The sequence below is a fragment of the Habropoda laboriosa genome, unplaced genomic scaffold, assembly GCF_001263275.1.
Source record: "Habropoda laboriosa isolate 0110345459 unplaced genomic scaffold, ASM126327v1 scaffold33, whole genome shotgun sequence".
Taxonomy (NCBI): Eukaryota; Metazoa; Arthropoda; class Insecta; order Hymenoptera; family Apidae; genus Habropoda; species Habropoda laboriosa.
The window spans coordinates 2774486-2797766 of record NW_017100187.1 but is presented as its reverse complement, the minus strand read 5'-3'; the positions used below and the strand labels follow the sequence as shown (position 1 = coordinate 2797766).

Sequence of the window (23281 nt, the reverse complement as noted above, 5' to 3'; positions counted from 1 at the left end):
GAAGCGTGTGTGTGCCCGGACCCCGGACTACTCGAATGGAAAACGCATTCGGAGTAAGCGGTTGGACGTGAGGTTATATCGCTTCCTCGGTCGCGAGTCTTTCCCCTTAGAACCACCCCACCTGATGAAGATAAAACGGGATAATTATAGAGCCTATCGGGGATCGTGGCGCGGCTAAATTTCGTCGAGACACGCGAGATCGTCAAAAGAGGGTTGGCAATAAAGGGAAACCGGGCTTAAGTAAAAAGGGGGAAAAAAAAGAACCGAAGAGGGAAGTAAAAAGGGGTTTGGTGGGGGAATGCCAGAGAACGGGATGTCATTAATTTTTCATACGGTCTTGACACATCTGCGTTCGGTCGGCTACGCTCTGCAACCCCGCTAATTATTTCTGGCTCATCATTTTTCCTCTTCTCTCTCGAATATCACGTTTCTGCGTGCCTCTTGGCCCCCTCTGCTGCTTTCCTGATACAAACCGTGTTCTTCTTTGATAAATGCTCCGCGCGGTATCGTTTTGTAGGAGCAGCGTGGTATTCTCGTCTCGTTTTCCATTGTAAATGGAGATGCACGCTTATTGACGGATCGTTATTTCCCAAGAGCATCGTAATTGACCGTCTACCTCTCTGTTGTTGACCCGACGATTCTTCCGAACGATCGTCGTTTGGGTGATGAAACGATCGAAAACGCGAGAGCTCGAAAAGGTCCGTGATCGTCTAATTATTTCTAGTTGATCTCTCCCTACACCGTTTCACAGCTTCGCAACTGTACTCATAACCGCAAACTCTTATTGGCTACACGCACGGCAGTAAGCTCTAATAACTTCCACCTTTCCGCCTTTCTCCCTCTATTTCGCGCAGCCTGCCTCCTCGCCGCTCGTTTCGCTCGCGTTCCTGGAAAGGTACTGGAGGAAGTGCGATTTCAGCACTTTTCAACTTGTACTCTCCGACTACTTGGACCTCCTCGAACCGGAAACGAAATGTCCGGGCGTTTCCTTGTTCTTTTTAACGGTAACGACTGACCACTGGCTCACGATGCGAGACTTTCCCCGGTATTCTCCGGTTCATCGATACGACGATATATGTATCTTCCGACGTTCGACGAGAACTGTCTTCGCGTCTGGATAATGTCCGCCTCTAGCGTACCACATGGGAATCGCGTGGCCATTAGTTGGCAGTCGACGTAGATTACCGCACGGCTCGTTAATTACGACGGGGAAAAAAGCGGCGTTTTCGTTAAGGGAATCCGTTGCATATTTTATATCCGCGATTACTTAGTCCGACACCTGGATGCTCTCTCGTTCCTTTTTCTCGCTTCCGTAATTCAGCCTGTGTATTTCCACTCCGGCGCGTACCTCGCCAATAAACCGTTTCCAGGTGAAAGGGCGAATCGGGAAAATTGTCCGCCTTCCGTTCGGTTCCCGGAGCAGCATCGTCGCGGGGCAATCGTTCACGCGTTCGCGCGTCCCTTGCCTCGATTATTTTTCCGTTGATTGTCCGGAGAATACATAATTAGCCATACATACGTATGCCGGATGGTACCTTTGCATACGGCCGAAATCGATATGGTACTAATTTACCAACCGAATTCAAATAATTGACATTGCATTAAATATTCGTATTGCAATCGCCGCGTCGTTTTGGGACGCGTTCGTGCGATAGTAATTTTCAATTCCGAGACTAAACGAAATATCGCGGCGTTATCACGCGAAACGATGTTAACGCGAGTTAAAGTGACGAATTTAAAGGGGTGTAATGGAATACGAAATCGTTAGGAGAACTGTCAGGAATCGGCGAAACGAAAAGGGACCGGTACGGTCTGTGTGCAGCAGACTGTGCACTCGATGAATCGAAATGTCGTCTCCCATCCCTCCCTCCTACTGCAGGATGAGAGAGGTTGTTTCGCGTGGGAAGAGGGCCTATAGGTGTTGCGGAAATCTCGGTGTAACGCTTTATCTGGTCGAAAGGTCGACGAGGATGTTGGGGGGGGACGTTTCGAACGCCACTGTCTGGTCGCTTCCGACGAGGCAAAAGGATCCGATCGGCGGTATGAAAATGATGGAGAGGGAAGGATAACTGGAACGATGAGAACGAGATACATCGACGCGTTCGATCGATTCGAGTGGTGCGCGGAGTATCGTTCGAAGCGGAAAAGGAACGGGACGGAGGCACGGTGACATGATTCCCCATCGGGCAATTCTATTCCGATCGAGATAAAAGCCGTTTTCATTCGCGGTTGTCTTTTTCACCGACAAAGAATTATTATCCATGGCAAGAGGGCCACGTGGCCTTGCGACAGTTGCTCCATCGGTGAACCGAGCCTGAGTAAAACGTTTCTCGCTTGAATGTCGCGTAACGAAGATTTTTCTCATTAACATTCAACTAACGAGGAAAACGGCGGTAAAAGATCCGTTGACAAGAGGGTGTCCCTTTTTCTCGGTGGTGGGTCGGCGTTGCGCGCGACTCGCGATTCGCAGCGGTCGCGTCGACGGGCACCAACGCGACGGTGAGGGAGGAGGAGGAGGAGGAGGAGGGTGATGGTGAGTTCGGTCTTAAGCTCCGACGAGGATGTAATTAAAGAGGAGGCTGGATGAAGCCCAGCGTCGGCTCGGCGTGCGTTCTCTCTCTCTCTCTCTCTCTCTCTCTCCCTCTGGATTCGAGTCGAAGCGAGGCGAGGGCCAGTCTCGATGCGACGCAGTCGCACAATTACGGCGAATAAAATTTAACGAAGTGTATGGCACGTGTACGCCGCGAACCACGATTCGCGCACGCGCTTAATTAAGTTCATTCGTCGCCCCTGCTAACTTGATCCGACGCGATCCAGGCCCGTCGAGGTATGTAAATCGAGTTCCCCGGCCAGTTCCTCTCGTTGCTCGGATCCTCTAATTTTCTACGCGCGTACAGGTAGCTCTGGAAAAAGAAGCGAGAACGAAGTGGGAAACAGGGACGGAAAACGAGACTAGTCGGCGAACGAGAGAGGGAGAACGTTCCCGGTAGTATTCCCATGACCGATCCTCCGCTGAAATTTCTCAGTCTTTCGATAAATTCGATTTACCCGGCGATCGATAAAATTCTAAGCGGACGTTGTCGCATCACCAGCTGAAACGGTCCCATTTCCGTGAGTGTTCACGGAAAATTCACCGAACAATCGACTCGCGCTCGTTCCCCGTTTCTCTCGGGCAGGAGAACTTTTTTGTAACGAGAACGCAAAAGTTGTCGTTGCTCTACGCTCCACCGCTAATTTCTACTCGACGTACTCCTCAGGCAACTATCGCTCCCACCCTCCACAGAAAACGCGACAGGTGACACGCGCGTTGGCTGTGCGCGCTTTGATTTTTCCTCGTTCGCTAGAGCACCAGTTCCCCGTGTCAGAGATCGCCGTAATTTTGTCCCGCAACTTAGAACGTATCGCAAACTCATTAAATCGAAACCGCTTCGTATTTTCCTCGCTGTACGTGTATAGAAAGCAGCGCGGGTACGCTGTACATTTCTAATTAATTCGCCGAGTTTTATTTTTCTGTGGGAGTTGTGGAAGGCCGCCGCCGCCGTGGCGCACCGGGTTTTTCCATCCAGGCCAGAGAAAACGTCTGGAGAAAAGTGTTTGGAGCAAGGGAGGGGAGAAATTAGTCCGACGAATTATTTCCGTTCCATTCTCGAGAGCATTTACATTAGTTGGGAAATTGGAAAAATGTTATCTCCCGGCAGAGCAACGCCACCTTCGAATTCACGTTGCGTTTGCCTCTGAGGAGCCCTCGCTTTTCTAGGAAATGTCGTCGCGAACGTACTTAGCTGGAAAATACGTATCGAGAGGCAAAGGAATATCGAATTTTCCCGAATGGGTCGTTCCCGTTAAACTACCTTGGCGCAACAGATATCACGAGGACGGCGGTAGGAGGGAAAACGATGATAAAACAATTTTTCGAAATTCAATGGAAAAGCATGCGCGCGTGTGAAATCGCGCGTGGTCGTCCCGCAGGGCCAGCCTTAATTCAGCTTAATTCGTCGATAAAACGATTGGTGCTGGCGCGCCGCGTTGAATCGTTAACGTTCACGCGCTGGCCTCGCTTCAAATCGATTCCTCCTCGAACACTTTTTCCCTGGCCCAGTTGCACTTGGTTGCTGCTGGGGCTTGGTCTGGTTCACGCGGTTCCAAATGGTCTCTCTCGCGCTGCGCCACGTCGCGCCACGCCGGTTCGTTAACCGATTCGTACCTCAGTTCCAGTCGTACGTCGTCGTCGTCGTGGTCGTAAATGAAAAAAGATTTTCAATGGCTTTATCCCCCCCCGTCCCAGGAAACGGGATCGAGATGATGCTGAGTCTTTTTCTGTTTCCAATGCCGCGAAATGGAGTGTTCCAACGAAAAACGAACTTCCCGCTAAAAGCTGCATTAGTATTTTTATATTTCGGTATAATTAGGAATAATACTTTCATTGCTCGTACTACTACGGTGAGGTATACGCGAAAGTAACAGCGTAGTGTCGCGTCACGTTGGTGGGGATGGGAGAGCGCATAAAACCGCATCCCGTATTAACGCAAACTCCCTTCCTCCAGGTCTTGTTTCTACTCCGCATCGCGTCGAGCGCGAACCGCGATCCTCCTTTTTCCTCTCCGTCTCTCGACGGGCTATATTCGGATGCGCGGCGCAAATTTGGATAGACGACCGAGGAAAATGCCACGGCGAGCACGCAACCGGTGCTTTTGCTGGAAACGTTTACCGAAAAGCGCAAACACGGACCAGCCGGCCGGGACTTTAATTGCTCGCCACGATGAAAGAACGACCAAGAACCCTCTCGCGACTCTCTCTCTCTCTCCGACTCGCTCACTCGCTCACCGTAAGTGTTCGATCGACAAACTCATTCGCGACGCGTCAAGTCGACGTTAACCGACGCTACTGCCTACTACCTGTCCGATTATAGCCGCGTAATTTTCCACGAGCGCTCGCTAACGACATCCGAGAGTACGCGATACTTTTTCGCGCAAATCGCACTCCCTCTTTCGCTCCCTGAGAATCTCTTGAACCGCGGAAAAGCTGCCGCATGAATTCTTTATCAATCACCGGCGAGGTTGTACGCTTCTCCAAAGTGGTACAGATTGAAATTTTCGCCCGTCAAAACGGACGAATTATCGTCACGGCTTACCTACCTTTTCCACCGTCAGCTTCTTTCATCCAGCCTACCCTGCCGCGAATCCCGAAAAAAGTCTTTCGCTGTCTCGTTCGTCAATCGAACGTCTTTAAACTTTGAAAAGACGCATCGTCGACGAACAATGAGACGTCGCGTATACTCCCCCTGAACTTGCTATCGAGCGAGAGACTCCTGTCGCGTCGCGCCGGCTGGCTCCTGTCCAAAGCGATTTCGAATTCCGCGTCGAACGCGTCCGAGTCCGCGTTCGCGTCCATCAGAGATCGAACCGTACGTCGAATACGCTTCCTCCGTAATTCGTTCGATACAGTTTCCTTCTCGTTTGTTCCTAACCGACTCTCCCTCCTCGCTCGATTCGTTCCGTTCAGTTTAGACGCAACTCGTCGTGTAACCGGCCGTAAACATCCCCTTTGAACCTTTCGATTTTCCAGCAGGCCGCGAGATCGTGTCTTTCATCTCCGGTGTGTTGAATTCAATTCCTGCGAGGGCGAACGAAAACTGTACACTAGGCCCGCTCGGGTACATACCTACATATTCACTCTCCCTCTAGTGGTAGCCGCGGTTTACACGGGTCGACGGGAATTAAACCCTCGACGAAGGTATCCAACGCTTCTATTCATCCTGGCGATACGATTTTCAGACGCGTCACCGGTATATCGCGAAACCGAGGAAAGTGGGGTTCCGTATACGAAAACACGGTGGCCAAACCGCGCACGATCCTAAATGGAAATTTCTCCACGACGAACGTAATCGGCAACTAGCAGCGTGGCTAGCCATCGTCGGCTCTCATTAAACATTCAAATGCGTCGGTGGGTGGTCGAGCGTCGCTAGTCGTACACTCTAGTGCCGTCTGCAACCCTTCTCTTCCGCTGTTCACGACAACCCGACCATTCGCCAAACAACCTGCGATCGCATTCGAGAAAAACCGGAACGTTGCAAATTCTCTCCACTTGGAAGGTTTTCGTGGAAAGAAGGGCTGTGCACGCTCTCCTCTCCTCGTTTACGTCGCCGCCGTTATTCTACCTGTGTTTGTTATGGTTTTCACCTGGACTCGTTTCTACGACTACAAACGACGGGTGGCGGTCACTGTTTGCATTGTCCTCTACAACATTCCTCGCACCCCTTTACTTCCCCTCTAATCATTGTAGTCGGCAACGTGTACACCCACACGTTCACCGTCTCTCCGCCATCCGTCTCTGTGTATCACGCGCTACACGAAGGTTACGCTATTATCGTATCATGGCGAATGGAAGGGTTATGTGTACCGACCAACGGCAATGCCCCTCTGGAAACGTGGAGCCGAACGTTCCACCGTGAGCAGTCCATAAATATCGAATGATTGATTTTAATTGCGCCCCTCCCGTTATTTGGCAGCGTGCGCGATTCTTCCCGTTCGTTCACCGAGATTGCGAGACCGCGTTATTTTCGAGATCGCCGCGAGAACGAGTTCTCTCGAACCCCTCGTATCCAAACTTTTGATACCCTTCTCGTTCGACGCAACGAGAAAACTTTCCCTTCGAATCTACTTACTCCGCTTGTTGTTCATCCTTGCTTGTATTCTCCCTCCTCGCCGAACCGACGAAGGAGGGTGGTGAGAGTGTGCGAGTTTTCTAATCGGTGGAGGAATTTCGATCTTCATCGGACTCATTCGTAGTTGCCCCGCCCGTGTACGAGCAACACCTCGATAACTCGATCGCTTATATCCCACTTCTCCTCTCCACACGAGGAGACCGGAAGCAAACATTCTTCGTCGCGTTCTCGACTTTCCACGACGAGAGCCTAACCCTACGGCGGTTCAACCCGAATACCCATTGACCTCCGTCGCGTCGGAAAGCTGGAGTATGTGCCGGCGCGACGGTGAGGGGATACTTTTCGAAAAGCCGTGTTCGCGGCAAAATGTCTCTCTCCCCGGTGATACGGTCCTTTGGTGGTTTGGTGGCTTGGTACGGAAATAATTAATCGCAAACCTAGCCACTTTGTTCCCCTTTGGCGTGTCGCGAATATTCGAAAGCCGGGATCGAACGGGGACGAGAGGAGGTTTCTCTCTCGTGTCTGGCCGATCCGCGCGCGTCCTCTCCTCCTCGTTTTCGCCTGAAAAAAAGTAGCGCATGTCGCGACACGCGCCACCTCCTCCTCCTCCTTCTCGTCCCGATAATTAATATTAATGTCGCGTTCCACCGTGGTTTTCAGCTGAGTCAGCCCGCAGAGAACATGTACGGCTCCTCTTTTCCTTTTCTCTCCTCTCTCTTCTATATTTTTCGCGTGGCGTTGCCGCGTGAGCCCCCCCCGGGAATCGATGAACACGGGTGAAACACGCGAAAAACCAGTAACCGACGATCTTTCCGCGCCTCCAGCTACACAGTTCCCCGTCCTCTTTCGTGAAAACGACCAAGGGAATCGACCGCGATTTCTACGCGGTTTTTACGCGGCTGACCGAACCACACAAGCAGCACCCTCTGTCGCCCAGCAGGCAGGCGTTCAAGGGGAAAATGTGCCTCGATAGCATTACGCGAGGGCCATGAACGTATACGAGCGACGGTTTAGGCTCTTTCTCTTCAGCTCCTCCTTTTCTTCCTTTTCGCCTACCCTGTGTGCCTGCGTGTATACGTGCCAAGGGTGACGCGGTCACGCCATAACCCTCTCCTCTTCTCTCCTTTCCTCGTTCTCTCAGACGGAAGGGCCCGGCGAGGCTCGTAAAGACAAAAATCGGGACTCTTATCGTTGGATAAATTTATCGTCACGACTGGCACAGAGAGACCTTTGGTTCTGTAGGGCGCGTGTGCAGGCAAAGATACGAAAGGAGGGAACGCGGTTTTATATCGTCGACTGGATTGTCCGGCCCGGGGCTACGAGGCACACATTCCGTGCCCGCCACTTATTTCTCGGCAGGGCTCCCCCTTCCTCCTCTCCCGCTGGCCTGCACGCATCCCTAATACGCGCGTGTACACGCTAGCCTGCCCGCGCTTTAACAAATTGTCCTCGATGTCGTTTGCTCGTGCCGAGGGGTTCGTTCGGGCGTGAAGGAAATCATTCCCTCGCTTCGATTTCCGTTCGTTCCTCCGTCTTAACGTTTCCACGTCCAAACGAGTCTGTTTTATCGTTCTTTTACACCTGTTACGATCCTCTGTGCGCCCGTTGATACATTCCCGATCGTTGACGCGGTGTGTCGCGTAAACGCTGCGGATAAGAGGATAAGAATGTGGTTGAGTGAAGGTAGGGACTCGGGCCGGTTTATGACCGAGAGGTCTGCGGAGAAATCCGGTCCCAACGCCTGACTCCCCCACGCGCTAAGGGCTGGGTCAGGTAAGGACCCCCAACTTGCGCCAGGGTTTCCCGAAGGCAAGAGAGGGGCGTCAAAGCCGGCATATAAGGACGCGTTAGGAGCACTGCGGGCAGAAATACAAGAACTGTAAGAACTATAAGAATTGTGAGAATTGTGAGAATTGTAAGGGATTGCAGGAGAGTAGATTGAACCGCGTAGTCAACGACGAAATAAATATAGTTTTTTAAATTATCGGACCAAGCACTGTTTACACTGAAAACCCTTACATAATGGAAACGTTAATGTCGAGTGATGGTTGCGCGGTCGCGTGAAGCTCATCCGAGACGCGATAATACATACAAGGACGGCCTTTACCTTTCCGTGTCTCCGGCCTCCTTTGAAGGAGCGCTTTAATTCGCGATAAGTACGTAAGGGGGAATTTAACCGGTGGCGTGACCAGATACCTACGAGCTAACCGCCTACCTGGCCGGACAGCCACTATACTATATGATAAGATAACGACTCTCTCGGACGTCCTCCTTGTGCAACGCGTTCTCTTTATTGGCTAACAATTTCGTTCGGTCGATCGAGTCGCGCGTTCGCGGTCTCGGACTGATTGCAAGGAGGGCTAATCGCGACCCTCGGTCAAAGAATTGGTTGGACTGGCGCGCGTTAGCTCGTTTTTAGAGAACCACCTTTCTTCTTTTCGTTTCTCGGTTCATTTTCTGAAAACGATCTCGCGTAATTGCACGTTCGACGTCGTTGCCAGCTGACTACCAGGAGTAGAAACGGTTTTTAACGGGTAAGCCGTACACTTTCTCCGAGCACTTGGAAGAAGTGAAAAATGAGTTCAAGGGAGAACTGTCTGTGCGGACGACTTTTCCGCTCGAATTCGCACGGTATCGGTGTGCAGCGACGGGCAATTGGGGAAAAAAGGCCGACGCGTTTCCGGACGAAAAACGGAACTGAATGAATACCATTCTCTCCTCGTTACCATGCCAATTAATCCCGCTCGCCTCGCAGTCGCGGATAAATCGGTTTTACGATTTCGACGAAGCGTGGCGGGACTCGAGGCGAAGAACGGAGCACCAGAGACGGGAACAGAACGATGCCCGTGTATAGAATGCGCGCGACACAACCACCGTGACATTATACGCTAATCCGGCGTTGAAAGAGAGACGAAAAAACTTGGAAAAAAGGAACTAAACGGTGACTTGAAAGCATCTCCTTTTGTATCGAGCGAGGGAGAGAGAGAGAGAGAGAGAGAGAGGAAAAATTGGGACAGGAAGAATGGAAATGCGACGATCGGTGATGATATTTGATTACCTTAATCTGACGATGGGGTTTTGGGACGCTAGAGATATCGAGGCTTAATTTCTCCACGTTCGATTGTGTAGCGCGGTCTAATTGAGATCGACGGTGATATCGAGTGATCGCGGGGAAGAAACCTGGTTACGTTAATTTGCAGAGAATTAGCGGAGAACCGCTCGAAAGGAATTTTAAGGAGAACTGGTCGCGTGTGTACGGTACAGATAGAATGGTCGACTCGCGTTCGTATAGAGAAGGCAGCGAGTTTGGTGAAGAACCGACTTGGAGTGACTATTCGACAGTTAAACCGGCGTGTAATTAATTCCTGGGCGTGGAGAAAGCGAATCGAGGAGGCCGATAGCGGGTGGTGGCACTTGTGACCCGCGTCACGATCGTATTCGGCCAAAAGCTGAGTAGTCGAGACTTGAACTCGCTTGTCTGGAAACGCCGCGGGCACTCTCGTTCAATGGACGATTCCGCTACGTACACCGTAAGCGACGTTATTGTCGTGGCTACGAACCGCTCCGGACTGGTCGTCGTCGCAAAGCCAAAACGAGACGACAAATCGCCGATTCTCCGCGCGCAGTTATCGATCCTAGTCTAGACTCGCGATTCATTCGAAAACTAATTTAACGCTCGTTAATACGCGGATATCGAATTTGCGCCCGATCGAATTCCCCACTGCCGACCGTTCTCTACTCTGCTCTACTCTCCTCTCTCTGGGATATTTTTTTAGCGAGGAAATCGCTCGCCTGGGTATCGTTCCTCTCGAGATATCGGTTTCAGGAGCATCTGCAAGGGAAATCGGTGATTACCACAGCCGAGGATTTTAGCGAAACTTTCTTCGACGACGACGACGACGACGATTATTTACAAGCCGAAATAGAATTTGCACGCGATAAAGCAAGCGGCGAGATGCAAATCGCTACGGCCCTGGTCGCGTCACTACCGAGCACGATCGATCCCTATATATGTATGTACCTACATACGTACCTTTGAAACGTGACCGAGGATCGAGTGGCGAGTGTGCGCCTACGCAACAACTACGAGCCATGTGCCGCGGCGTGATAATTTGCGATTCCCGTTTTAAAAAGCAACGACCGGCCAACGACTACTGGTTTTTTCGTATCTCGACTAGGGCGATGCGACGGGGGTGTCGTAACGCGCGTTCCGCCACGATTAAACAGTCTTTCCACGTTTGCGTAATTTGCACGCGGAACTGACGCGCTTGGCATTTCCAAGTCCATTAAGATCGTAGCCAGGGTAATTAGAAGAACAATGTATCTTGGTTCGTGAGTGGCGGATTAAGCGGCACGACCATGAAAGAGATTAACCGCGGGGAGCGGTTCTTTCTGGAACGGTAACTTATAAGCCGACCACGTACGCGCCAATCGTCCGGACAGGCGGGCGAAAGTCGCCGCGAAATTACGCTTAGGGAAAAAGCGCGCGATACCTGGAAATCACGTTAGGACGTACGAAAAATTGCAACTCTCCGAGGGAATAATTCAAGCAAACTCACCTGGTACGCTGGTCTCGCGTAACGGTGCATTACGGGCACGGTATATTTTACGATCCAGAGAAAGGCTGGCCCTCGGTGGAATAGCCACGCATACCGTCACCGTCGTAAAATATCGCGCGAGCTTAATTAAACGCAAACCCCTTTGAAGCGAGCCACCGAGTCGCACTCTCCTCTCGCCATTCTCTTTTCGTAACATGTATGTACTAGCCAGTATGCCTGCTAGCCAGAATCGCGTTCTTCCGAGTCTCCCATGTATCTCTATTGTTAACCGTGTGCCGTTTATCGTTCCTTTCCGCGAAAATCGCGTCTACCGGCGGTGGTGGTTTTTATTACGACTAGCGCGACGTTGACCTACAAGGGAGGAAGGAGGACCATGGAAAGGCGAAGGAGAAAGAAAGGAGAACGGGCCACAAAGGACAGGGCACAATGGAGTTTGCGGAGCATTGTTTGAGCATCTAGTACAATCCACTCGCGCCCTTCGTGTCCCCACTCTGTCGATCATTCGATCCAACCACAACTTTCCAGGGCTTTTCTTCCTCGCACTAGCAGAGTATGTAGTTGTTTGTAGTTTGTAGTTGGAGGCGAGTCGAACTCGGGTCAACTCGAAGGTCGCCGCGAGATTTTATCGTCGAAAATATCCTTCGGGGCTGAGTGGCGTGTTCAGAGTGCGGTTTTTTTAATGCTTCCATTGTGTGGTTCGCAGTAGGTCAAGCGTTTGGGGCTAGCAGGGATTTGAGTCGAAGAGGCCGGCCCTCGCGTCCACCACCGCCACCGCCACCGCCATCGCCAAGATACTAGTGACAACGCTAGCTCTCAAGGAATAAACGCCAGAGACACTTTGACGGATGTGTCAGACAAATTTGTTTCCTCTTTCTGTTACAGTGGCTGGTCTGAAGCTGCTTCGCATAAACGTCCCGGCGTACTCCTTTAGGGGCGAGAGCGCGCAACTCGAGTGCAGGTAAGGGTACTTGGATGCAACCAGCGTCGTCGACCGGCGGGCGCTCTGTACTCGAGGAGATTCTTGCTGGTCCGAGAAAAGGATCGATCGGTTTCTCTTCACCCCGTGGTTCAAAGCCATCGTGAAGACGTGACCACAATTCGACTTTCTTCCGAAAACTCGCGATGGACGTTGTTGATACGCGCGAGATGAATCGATAAATCTCCGGTAGGATGACAAAACGGAAGCAGGAGCGAGCTAGTCTCGAAATCGCAACGAAGAGACGGGTCGCGAGGACGGGTCGGACGGTTTTTCTTTCTTATTTACGGGGGAAGAAACCAGGCGAGAAGAACTCGTAAAGACATCGATAAGATGCTAGCCAATAACGTATCGAGTTTACGCTTAGCGGCCGAGCGAGACGGTAAATAAGATTAAAAATAAGACGAGGAGAAGAGGATGGATCGGCGGCAATTCCTTGGAGCTAGGAATCTCGATATCTTTCCGCTCTCCTCGCGCTTTATTTATTTATACTCGCAATATCGTAGACCGCAATCCGAGCAGGAAAGCTTCTTCTTACCTCTGTTGGGTTTCTCGCTCGAAAAAGATGCTTCCCTCCTCGAGGCAACCGCGCGCGTACGATCGTCAACTCCCGCGAGATCTCTTTCCAACTCGTTCGCAGTTGAAATCTTTACGCCTTCTCCCCTCTCGCTCGCGTTTGCCGGATTTCACCTAGAGCTAAAAGTCGAACGGTTGTTCGATTATCGCCCGAGGCTGCCGAAACTCCTAGTTGGAATTAGCGTTTCGAAACGGGTGTTGCTGCGTCGTCGATCTTCGCAGCAGACCGTTCACCCCGTTGCGTTGGGGTTGTCGTCTGGCCGGTAATTGCACGAGTCCAGTTAGCACGAAATCAAAGTTTCTTCCGGTAGGAAACGACGGGTTTCACCGAATCTCGATTAACCACGATTCATCGGAGGAGACTGGAAGGCCAGGATACCAGAGCAAGAATAGGTATATACCTACATAAGTACGTTCTTTTTAAAGGAACATTCGAACCGTGCACGATACTTGGAGAAGATAGAGGAAACAGTCGATACGCTTCGTTTCCAGCCTCGGATCTCGATACAGAACCTTGGAGCGCAGCTCACTTCAAAGTGCGAGAGATAGTGAATGGCAAGTGGAATTCTCGGAGATGCCTACAACTTCCTTCCTTCCTTCCTTCCTTCCTTCCGTCCTTCCTCAATCCCTTCCTTTCACGTACACGCGTGATCGTAATAGTAAAAACAACACCATTGGCTCAGCATCACCGCTGCTGACCATCGTCTCGGGAAGACGCGGAGAATCGAGCGAGTGTAGGTAGATTCGATCGGTGCGAGCAGGAAGGCGATATTAAAACGTTAAACATTATGCTCCGCTTTAAACGATGATATCTCAGGAATGGAAAGTCGTAACAGTATAAAACCAAAACCGTTTTAAAGAAGAGAGTTTCCCATTTCCCACCAGAGCTTATTACCATAGCCAAGTTATGGAGAACTTTGGAATAATAATCGTGGAAAGTTTCAGCGACTTTAATACGTTATTCCCATTGCCGCGAAATACACGCGTATCCCAACAAAATATGTGCGTTATACAGTGCTGCTACCTTTCCACGTAATGTTATACGATATTCCAGCTAATTACGGATAGAGAATTACAATTGTTTTCGGAATAAATGAAATCAGTAGAAATTTCAATAAACCGCGTTGCATCTGATAAGACGAAATGGTGGTATGCGAGCTTTGTGTGACAAAGCTAATTGCAAATGATGTAAAACGGGGGAGCATCAGCGGAAACGTGAAAACGCGGCGCATATTAACCGTAGTAATGCAACGGGTCCACCTCGATGATATTTCGTGAATCCTTAAGCTGTGAACGGGCGGGCGACCATGTTAATTAAGACGTAATGAAATTATGGCGTAGCATTGCGCGTCCTACAATTACGGCTAGTCGGAATATGCATTCTAATTAGTGACGCGGTGGCTCAACGACTTTTCACGAAGAAAATAAGGTCGACCGTTGGATTCTCGAGGGTACTTGCCAGGTGTATATCGCGAGAAACGTAAGAAACAGGGCGTCGAATGGCTCGACTCGACGATTTCAGGCGAAATCGGTTTTCGAGCGAACGTGTCATCGACCTCGGTCGCGAGATCGTTCGATTCTATCGCGGGAGACACGCGGCAAATAGCCGATCGATTGAATCAGCAGCCCGTTGATCCCCCGGCCACCTGTCGAGCGAAATCCCGAGATTAATTCGCAGGACACGAAGCGGAGCGTAAGATAAAGGTTTTCTCAATTTTCCGCTCTTCGTCGTTGATCCGACTGGCGCGTTCCTCGCGTCTTCTTAAACCGTCGATTATTTTCCAAGATGGAAGGGGATAATACCGATGGATGGGGAGAGAGAGAGAGGCGGCATGTACAAGGGGAGAAATCGTGTCGCGATCGTGCGTTATCGGATTACAAAGTTGAAAAGTAAAATTTGGTCGGGTAGCGGCGGCGACGGTGGGCGTGGCGTCCAATCGATTATCGTGCTTTGAAACTGAATAACTGGGGAACGTGGGGCGATATTGGATTCAAAGTTTTTCGTTATTCTTGCATCGCGATCGATTTATTTAGCCCCCGCGGGGCTCGAAATATTGCCAGGTTACGTTCACCGTTGTTTCTTCCTTTCTTTTCCTCCGACACAACCAGTCGATTCGAAGTAGATCGAGTCCGAGTGGGGGGCAAGTGCGAATCATCGCACCAATCGCCCCATCGACGCAACACGGAACCGTTCCCCTTCTATTTCCCCGTATCGTACGTTCAAAGCTACCGTATGCTCTCCACGTAACGTCGTAAACGAGATGCTGAAAAGTGCGCGAAGCGCCGACAAATTGGAGTGTGCGCTTTTCCACGATACCTCGACGAGGAATCACATGGAAAAGGGAGGAGGTGGAGGCGGAAGCTACTCGTCGCCTTTGCGCACACTTCCATCGGAGACTCGTTTGTTCCCTTAACGGGTATCGCGTCTTTTCCTTTTCATTCACCTCTTCCTCCCAGTTTTCCCCTTTCCTTCATAGCGTTATTTTCCTCCGCTCCTTGAAAACATTTCAACTCAAAGCAACCACTTGCCTCGACCAATTCTCTCTCTCTCTCTACATGTGCCAAAATATCGAGCCATTCCTATTCTAATTCCGTCTTCCTGGCTGCGAGCGCGTAAGGTTCTCACAGTGGCTGCTCCATAATCCAACGGCCGGAAGAATAAACGGGTATCGTTTCCTTTCCGTCCTTCGATTTTCACGCTATCACGGACGATCAGCGTCGAATTTTATTAAGTTCCGGACCGTTTGGACAGTGTGTACATCGGTAAACATGGTTTCTCGAGTTGTCGCGACGATCGTGCCGGTGGTGACGGCCGCTTTAAAAATAAAACGGAAAAGGATTCCGTGCGATGCGGGGCGAGAAACGAAGACGACTACGACGACGAGTTGAGTAATTAACGAGGTTCGAAGTCGAGTTAACGTTTCGCTCGTAGAACTTTGCATCTACTACTCGTAAACTCGAAGTCGGCGTGATTTATTCAAACGAAGCTAGACTTGGCGGATAGCGTCCATTCAGAGACTCTCGTATTCGATCGAAACGATCGTTCGCACGGTGAGAGGGAGAGGAGATTGGGGAAACGCGTCGTTTGTTGGGCCGGTCGGAATCCTCGATTATCCTGGCGGAGAGAGCGTTTTCCTTGGCAGATGCAGCATATTCTGTAGGTGGCGGGAAGGAAAGGGTAGAGGACGAGTTGGACGAGAGGAGGTGTACAGAACCGAGTTCTTTGATATTAGGTGCCAGTCGAGCGCCGGGACGGCAGCGCGACATAGCAAAGAGACGAGATCGTTCTCCGACGCGACGTAGGTATAAATTGCAAATTAGTTTACCGTCCCCGGTGAGAGCGCTCGCTTGTTGGTTTATCCGGCGTGTCGGCCTCTTCTCTTCCTCTTCACCGTTCTGTCCCGTACCAACAAGCATCCCGCGCTACGCGAACAGACAACCAGGCAAAGTCACTCGGTGATTCGCGACCAGCTATAGACGCTTCCTTGATTTCACCATGGAAATTCCATGAAATTTCACAGACGACAGAGATCGCGAGCGGATTCTTTCGAGCGCGACTAACGCGCGCCGTCGTAACCTTTTCAACGGAATCTTCGACTCGGACGCGACGTTCTGTTCAGAAGGCGGGAAGCATCAAAGAGGCGTTTGTTTCCGATGTAGGTACTGCAGACTCCTTCGCCTTCGCCTTCGCCTTCTCTCTTGCGTAACTTTTCCCGGCCTGGGAACAGCCTCCTTCGTTAGAAATCCCCGAGCTTTCCATTATTCCCCGGGGTAGATAGTCGAACGCGCACAAAACGCTTTCTTCGATTCTCGTTGGTGGGAGAATCGGTGGATAGGTGGGTAGGAGGACGCGGCTTTCGGCGAATTCACGACGTCAAAGGCGCCTTTATGCGCGAACGAAACGAAGAATTAGTTGCGACGCGTTCCAGAAAGCTTCCTGCGCCGTTGGACCGAACGTCTTTCCGTTGGCGGACAATGGAAACGCTGCTGGATATAAAGCCTCGTCCCGGTCGTGCATTATTCCCGCCGCTCGGAAGTCCGACACGTAATAATTTCATGAAAGAACAACGAGGTGCTAGTTCCTCTTCATCTCGGACGTGGTCGTACACGCCGATCTCTTCACGCTGACGGTGGAGCGCGCATACTCGCGAGCAACCAGTCGAAACAAAAGATTTTTGCTTTGCCGTCAGACGATGGGGGCTTTTAGAGCGAAGAATCGAAGAAAGATGAGAGAACGGGACGCGACGGAAGAGAAAATTGGAAGGGTCCATACGGAAGGGAAAGCTGGAAAAGCCGGCATGCGGCACAGAGAGGAAAGAAAATGGAAAGGCGGAGCGGCGTGGCGGGGGGAGGGAGAGAGAGAGAGAGAGAGAGAGAGAGAGAGAGAGGAAAGGAAAGCTGCGAGTGATGGGGAGGGAGTTCCCGCAGGACACGACCCGGCAAATGAGCCGGAGGATGCAAATCAATCCCACGACGCAGCCCTCCAAATTGTGCACCTACGCTCGAATGCGGCAATCCCTTTTCCGGTAGCTGCAGCTGGGAACTAGGGAGCTGGTACGGCGACGGCGATGGCGACAGCATCGCTGCCTGCCAGTACCCTCTCGCCTCGCCATCCAGCCAACCCCCACCGATGCCCCCTGGGGGTACGTCGATGCGACCGTCGTGTCGCTCTGCTGCTCTACAACGGTGCAACGATCTCGCCAACCTACATATATGTATATGCACCGAGCAACGGGAGCAACCGGCTAGTCGGCCAACAGACAGTGTACAAACGTCGCCCCGTCGTCGAGGACGATGCCGGGATACAACACCTTTCCATCGACGTATTCCATCCAGCGTAGCCGTACAACTACCTTATCGTACTCTTCTCCGATGCGCGTCCCGTCGCGTCGCCTCGTCTCGTCTCGCATCCTTCTTTACAACCAGAGGAAGGAGAGGATGCTTATATACGTCGAAACGTAATCGAGCAACTCTGCTGGAACGCAATTTAACGAGTTAGAATGCGAGACGAACAGGCAGAGGGGCGAAGGAGGAGGAGGAGCGACGACGGTCGTGTAGATTCTGAAAAGCGATTGCAACCGAAGGCAGGCAAGGTTCACGCGCGACAACGGCGAGGAACGGAATCCACGTCGAAGATAAAATTTAATTGTCGGTAAACGTGCTGCTCACGGTTTGACTAGCGGGCGCGACGGACTGCTTTGTTATCGCGAGGAGGGAGAAAAGAGAGCCGATTACTGGGCCGACGGTGTAATCAAATTCGAGGAGGAGGAAAATCCCTCGAATTACCGCGACGAGTTTTCCAACGGGCAAGTTTCACCTAGCATTAACCCGTGGTCATTTCACGGTGGGATACGGTCGAAGCTATTACGGCGAGAATCCGAAAGGACGACAGGCGACGCGCCGAGTGTCGCCGTCGTCGTCACCGCCAAACGCGAGCGTAACCGTCGCGTTAGTTTAATTACTCTGCGAATATTAATTATCAGGAGGGTTATTCCAGTCAGGAATACACGCGGTCGATCTCTCGGTGTCTGGCAGTCGAGCGAGGGATAGCCTGTTGCGCTTTGCCATTTTATCGACGATTCGATCCTAAGCGTAGAAAGGCTAGAGCCGCACCAGTTGGTAATCGACGATTAATAGGAGTAGAATTCGATCCGATCCGATTTCGTTGGCGAAAGGGAAACGAGAACGGTGCGGCGCGGCGTTTTGGTCCGTGGGAGATAGGAGAAACCGCGCGTTCGCTCGGCAAATTTTCCACCTCCGGACCTCTTCGATTCCGTCGAATCGTAATTATCCAGGGCTAAAAGATTTCCGGCTCGAAACGCGAACGAGAAGAGAATCCCCCCGGGGAATTTTTCGTTTGCCCGTTTCGTTAGGAGGAGGACCGACGAGCGGAGGAAAGGACTCGATTAGCAAATTGATGCGATTCGCGGATGTTGATCAATTATCGTAATTGTTGTTCCTTCTGGTTGGTAGGTTGTCACGCGACAGTGGCCCGTCCACTCCTTCGTGCCGGTCCCGGGCATTGTAGCAATCACGTTAAAGCGCATACCTATGAGCTACCGGGCGAACACGCTCTCCTAGCACGATTCGCGATATGTACTATACATATACAATATAGATATGTGTATGTATGTAGGTACACGCATACTCCTGCTGTCTCGTATATCCTACCGCCAGACCTGATCGCTTTTTATCCCTTTTTCCAGCCTCTTTGCACACCAACGACAAACGCTGTGGCGTTTCTCGAGCTGGACGACGATGCGTTCGATATTTCAGACGAGAGTCCTCCTCTCGAGCTGTTGTAAAACGGCGGGGGGTCGGGTCGAAACAAAACGAGACACGCGCGCGACGGGGCAGGAGACCGGAGAGACCGATATTTCGCGGAATATCGGGTAAACGGAAAAATCTCCGATATGTAAAGCAAAGAATACGTCGAACGGGCTCGATATTCGAAATACATTGTCGGAAACGGGTAACAGTTTCCATTACTCGCGCGACCCAGCCATCGCTCGACGCTCGACGCACGACCTCCGACTAATCGAGAAACGATTCGAGGTTCGTGCACGTCCCGACTACCGTTTCATCTTCCTCCGATCGATATTAACCGGCAAAGAGAGGGAGAAACGAATTCTCGTCCATCGAATAATACTTTGATAATTTCCCCGAAGAATAAATTTAGCGCGTCGTTTGCTCTCTTGTTTCAGGTACGACCTACAGGGGAAGACGCTTTACTCTATCACGTGGTACAAGGATCACGAGGAATTCTACAGATACGTGCCTAGAGAGGAACAGGCGAAGCACAGCTATTCCGTGAAGGGCGTTAAAGTTGACGTGAGTTGAAAGCCCTCTTGTGTCCCGTAACGTCGCGTAGCCTTGTTCCGACTTTGTTGTCTGATCTCTCCGCATTGCCGCGTTCCTCACGCTCGCGCCAGCGACATCCACCGGTGCCAAAGTCTTTCCTTTCATCCCCGTGCCGATTAACCGGCTCGATCTCCCACTGAAAGTCGCAAACGGTTCCTTCCGACTGTTCACCGAGAGAAACGAGAAGAAGAGGAGGTAAAGGCGTATAGGAGGTCGTACCAGGGAGATTTCACGTTCGGCAAACTAACAAAGCGAGAGCAGCATCGACAGAAATTCCATTTACGAGAGGGGCCTCCTCTTCCACTGCCGCCGACGTCGCCGCTGTTGGTAAACGTACAGAGGGAGAGAGCGCAGTTACCCGGTTCTTTTATCTCGCATCCAACTTCAATATCCAGCGTATATAGACTTCTTTGTGCATTACGAGATGCGCTGAAACACGCGCAATTACCTTTGCGAATGTGCGTCGGTGGATCGATGTAAGGTAAACAGCAAGTAAACGGTTTTTCGTCGGTGCACGACCTCGTGAGATTGCAAATCCTCACGGTGGTGGTTTTCGTGCCAAATTATTCCTCCATGTTTTCATCGCGCGAACAACAGCCGTGGAAAAACCTCGTTTACGCGTGCGTGCGTGCGTGAGTGGGCGAGAAACGGTAGTCCGCGTGAAGTTGGCTCGACGATCGTAAAGGTGTCCGTTAGTCTGGCCGTGTGCAACGAACGAGCAGACGAATACCGCCGAGGGAGCGGAGAATTCGTACTTTTGCGAGTCTCGCGAGAAAAGGGAGACGCGTAAAGTGTAGCAGTGGGGTGGAGAAGAGTAGTAGTCGAATATTGAAGCGTTCCGCGTCGCGATAACCGTAAAGTCCCGACTGCTATTCGGTTGCTCGTTTCGACACCCATGCCGAACGCAATTGCGCGCGGTTCCGCGCTCGACCGCTACGCTGGACGCGCGCGCAGGACGGAGAGCTCGAGACGAAAGAGAAGAATCGCGCGCGTTTATTCGCGGAACGATCTTCTTTGGCATGCGACGCGAGACGGTACCGCAGGCAAAAGACGTAAGAGAGAGCCTTCTATTCAATTTCCCGTTTGAATTTTATTCGACGTCGCTATAAAAGTATTTCATCGAGCCGGTAGGAGTGGAAGGAACGAGGGCGGGGATGGGTAGGGGAGGGAGGTAAAGCATAAAGTTGCCGATACGTTTCGATATACGTGGACGGGTGTGCACGGGTGCGCGGGCGCGTTGTCCCCGCACGGCCGGAACGAGGTCGCCTTTATCGTCCCGAATAAATGTTTGACGAATCGGGACGACTCGGGGCGGGAGAGAGGAGATCACCGGCGTCTGTCGACGCGAAGGGAAAAAGAAGGCATTAAGGAGACGACGCGCAGCATCGATTTCTCGGATCGCGCGATGCGGTCCCGCGGCGGCGGCGGAGGTCGAGGAGGAAAAGTCGAAGCGGATCGCGCGAGCTTCGTCTATTCTCGGTACGATACGTCCGCTTCCGATTCACGTTTTGGAAGGCACGAAAGTTCCGTTTTCCTCCACGCTCGTTAATATCGGCCGACGCGTAACGAGCATTACGTGAGTCGAATCGGCTCATCCCTTTGCCCCGTCCTCGAAATCGAGCAACCTCCCAGAGAATCACAGAGAGAGGAAGAGAGAGAGAGAGAGCATGGCTATTAATCTGGCTCGGTCCAATGGCTCTTCGATATCGACAAAGAAATTTCTCCGTGGACAAAAGCGAGCGTGTCTTTTCACCCTCTCCTCTCCCGATCTGCGAGACCCGGCCATTCCTCCGCTCGGATACGCTCCCGTGACACTTATTGGAGTAGCAGGAATTAAGTGGATTTAGCGGGCAGACTCGTATATTTCTACTCGGGGCTCTCGACTTTTAATTTTCCCTCTCATTCGCCCCTTTGCTCCGTTACGTAACGCCACTTAATTTCGCTATCTGAAAATTTTAAATCGTCCCCCTTCCCCCCTGGTTTCCCCGACATTTATTTAACTCTCTCTCTCTCTCTCTCTCTCTCTCTCTCTCTCTTCCTCTCTCTTCCTCTGTGTGCCAGTAGCCGCTGCTCGCATCAGAGGAAAAGAGGAGAAAGAAGAGGTGGAGAAGTAGTAACCACGATTACCCACGGGCTCCCGAGTTTCGCGGCAAACTAATCGACGACGAGTAGCGGCGATTAAGATTCTTACTCGTCGCGAATGCTCTCAACGGCTGCTGGCTGCTGGAGCCGTTTTCACCCGACGTCCGACCTCTCAATAATCCGTCCTTCGTTAATTCCTTCCCTCTTCCGACTAAAGACCGGAGGAAGATCAGCGGTCGGCTTTAAAGTTGTCTTCCGAGACGAATCGAAGAAGCGAATTTTTCCGCGACGATATTTTCCTCACTCTGCTCCCCTCTCTCTCTCTCTCTCTCTCTCTCTCTGTAGAGCTTGTTGAACTAGTTTAGCTAGTTTAGAAGGAGACAGGAGGACACGGTCCTGTTTTCGTTCGCGCGGGGACGCGTCGAAAACGCGCGCGACGAAATGCCCCGGGGTGGAGAGAAGAACGGTCGATGCGATTGTAGCTCGCACGAAACGAGTCACGTTTTATCGGGACGCGTCCGTCGACGTAGCGACGTGCCGCTGCGTCTCTCGTCGATCCGAGGCACGCGTTCCTCTCTCTATTCCCCTCTCTGTTCCAGCTGAGGACGACCTAAATCGCACGGTCGAACGGTCGCCGCGTTCGCCGGACGAAATAACCCCCGAAGGTAATGCGATTCCCGCGAACGTTTCGACTTGCCTCCTTCTCTTGCTCTCGTCCCTTGTTTTCCCGCAACTTTTCTCGCCCGAGCGTAAATCGATTTGCCGATCAGGAAAGTTTGCCGCGTCCGACCGTCTCTCGGAATAAACGTCGACGTTTCTACGCGCGCAAGCTGAAAAACTTGCGCACCGTTCTCACCAGCCAGAAGAGATTTCGTTCGATTCTCGCGCTTGAGGCTACGGTTCCTTCCTCTCTTTTATCTCCTAAGAGACCGGAGACTGTACGTAGAGGAGTAACGAGCGAACGATAGAGCGAAACGGGAACGAACGGAAGAGGGCATATTCGTAACGCGAAAAGAGCCGTGCTGTGGGGTAAATGGATTATCAGCGTCGCGATTCCATCTATTGCGGGTCTTCTCGTTTACTCTTCTTTCATTGTCCCATCTCCCTTTCTATCTCTCTCTCTCTCTCTATCCACCTACCTCTCTCTCATCGGCCACGCGGAAGCTATTTGCAAAGTGAGGGTCGGGTGTTTCATCCTCGTTGATAAATTAACAATCTCTGTGGCTTGCTTGAGACGAATTTAGGCGTTTCACGTGTCGATAGTCGTATTAGCAGTATCCCGAGCGTAGGGTAAGAGGTAGGTAGGGAACGTGCGTTGCTCCGTAGCAGCGTCGTCGGATCAGCGACGTATCTTTTCTACTTGCTTGCGGAACAGGTACGCTGTATCACCCATCTCGATGAAATAACTTTCGGTACATAGGGCCGAGTACCCTGGCGGCAACTATGGCAATAAATCGATATAAGCGCGTAAGCCTCTTACCCACCTAATAGCGTAATATTCTGTCTATGAAGAATAATTTGAAGCGGCGCGGTGTCTGGAAAACGCTATGGAGCGAGGCGGGA

General features: G+C 51.6%; 1 protein-coding gene across 1 annotated transcript in view; it reads left to right on the top strand.

Annotated features, from left to right (window-relative positions):
• LOC108579698 (cell adhesion molecule 2-like) overlaps positions 1-23281 on the top strand; it is a 31244-nt gene that overhangs the window by 2034 nt on the left and 5929 nt on the right. Inside the window, exons 2-3 of the mRNA XM_017943286.1 lie at positions 12106-12181; positions 19480-19606. Of these exons, the coding sequence (XP_017798775.1) occupies positions 12106-12181; positions 19480-19606 (203 nt within the window). The remainder of the gene's footprint in view (positions 1-12105; positions 12182-19479; positions 19607-23281) is intronic.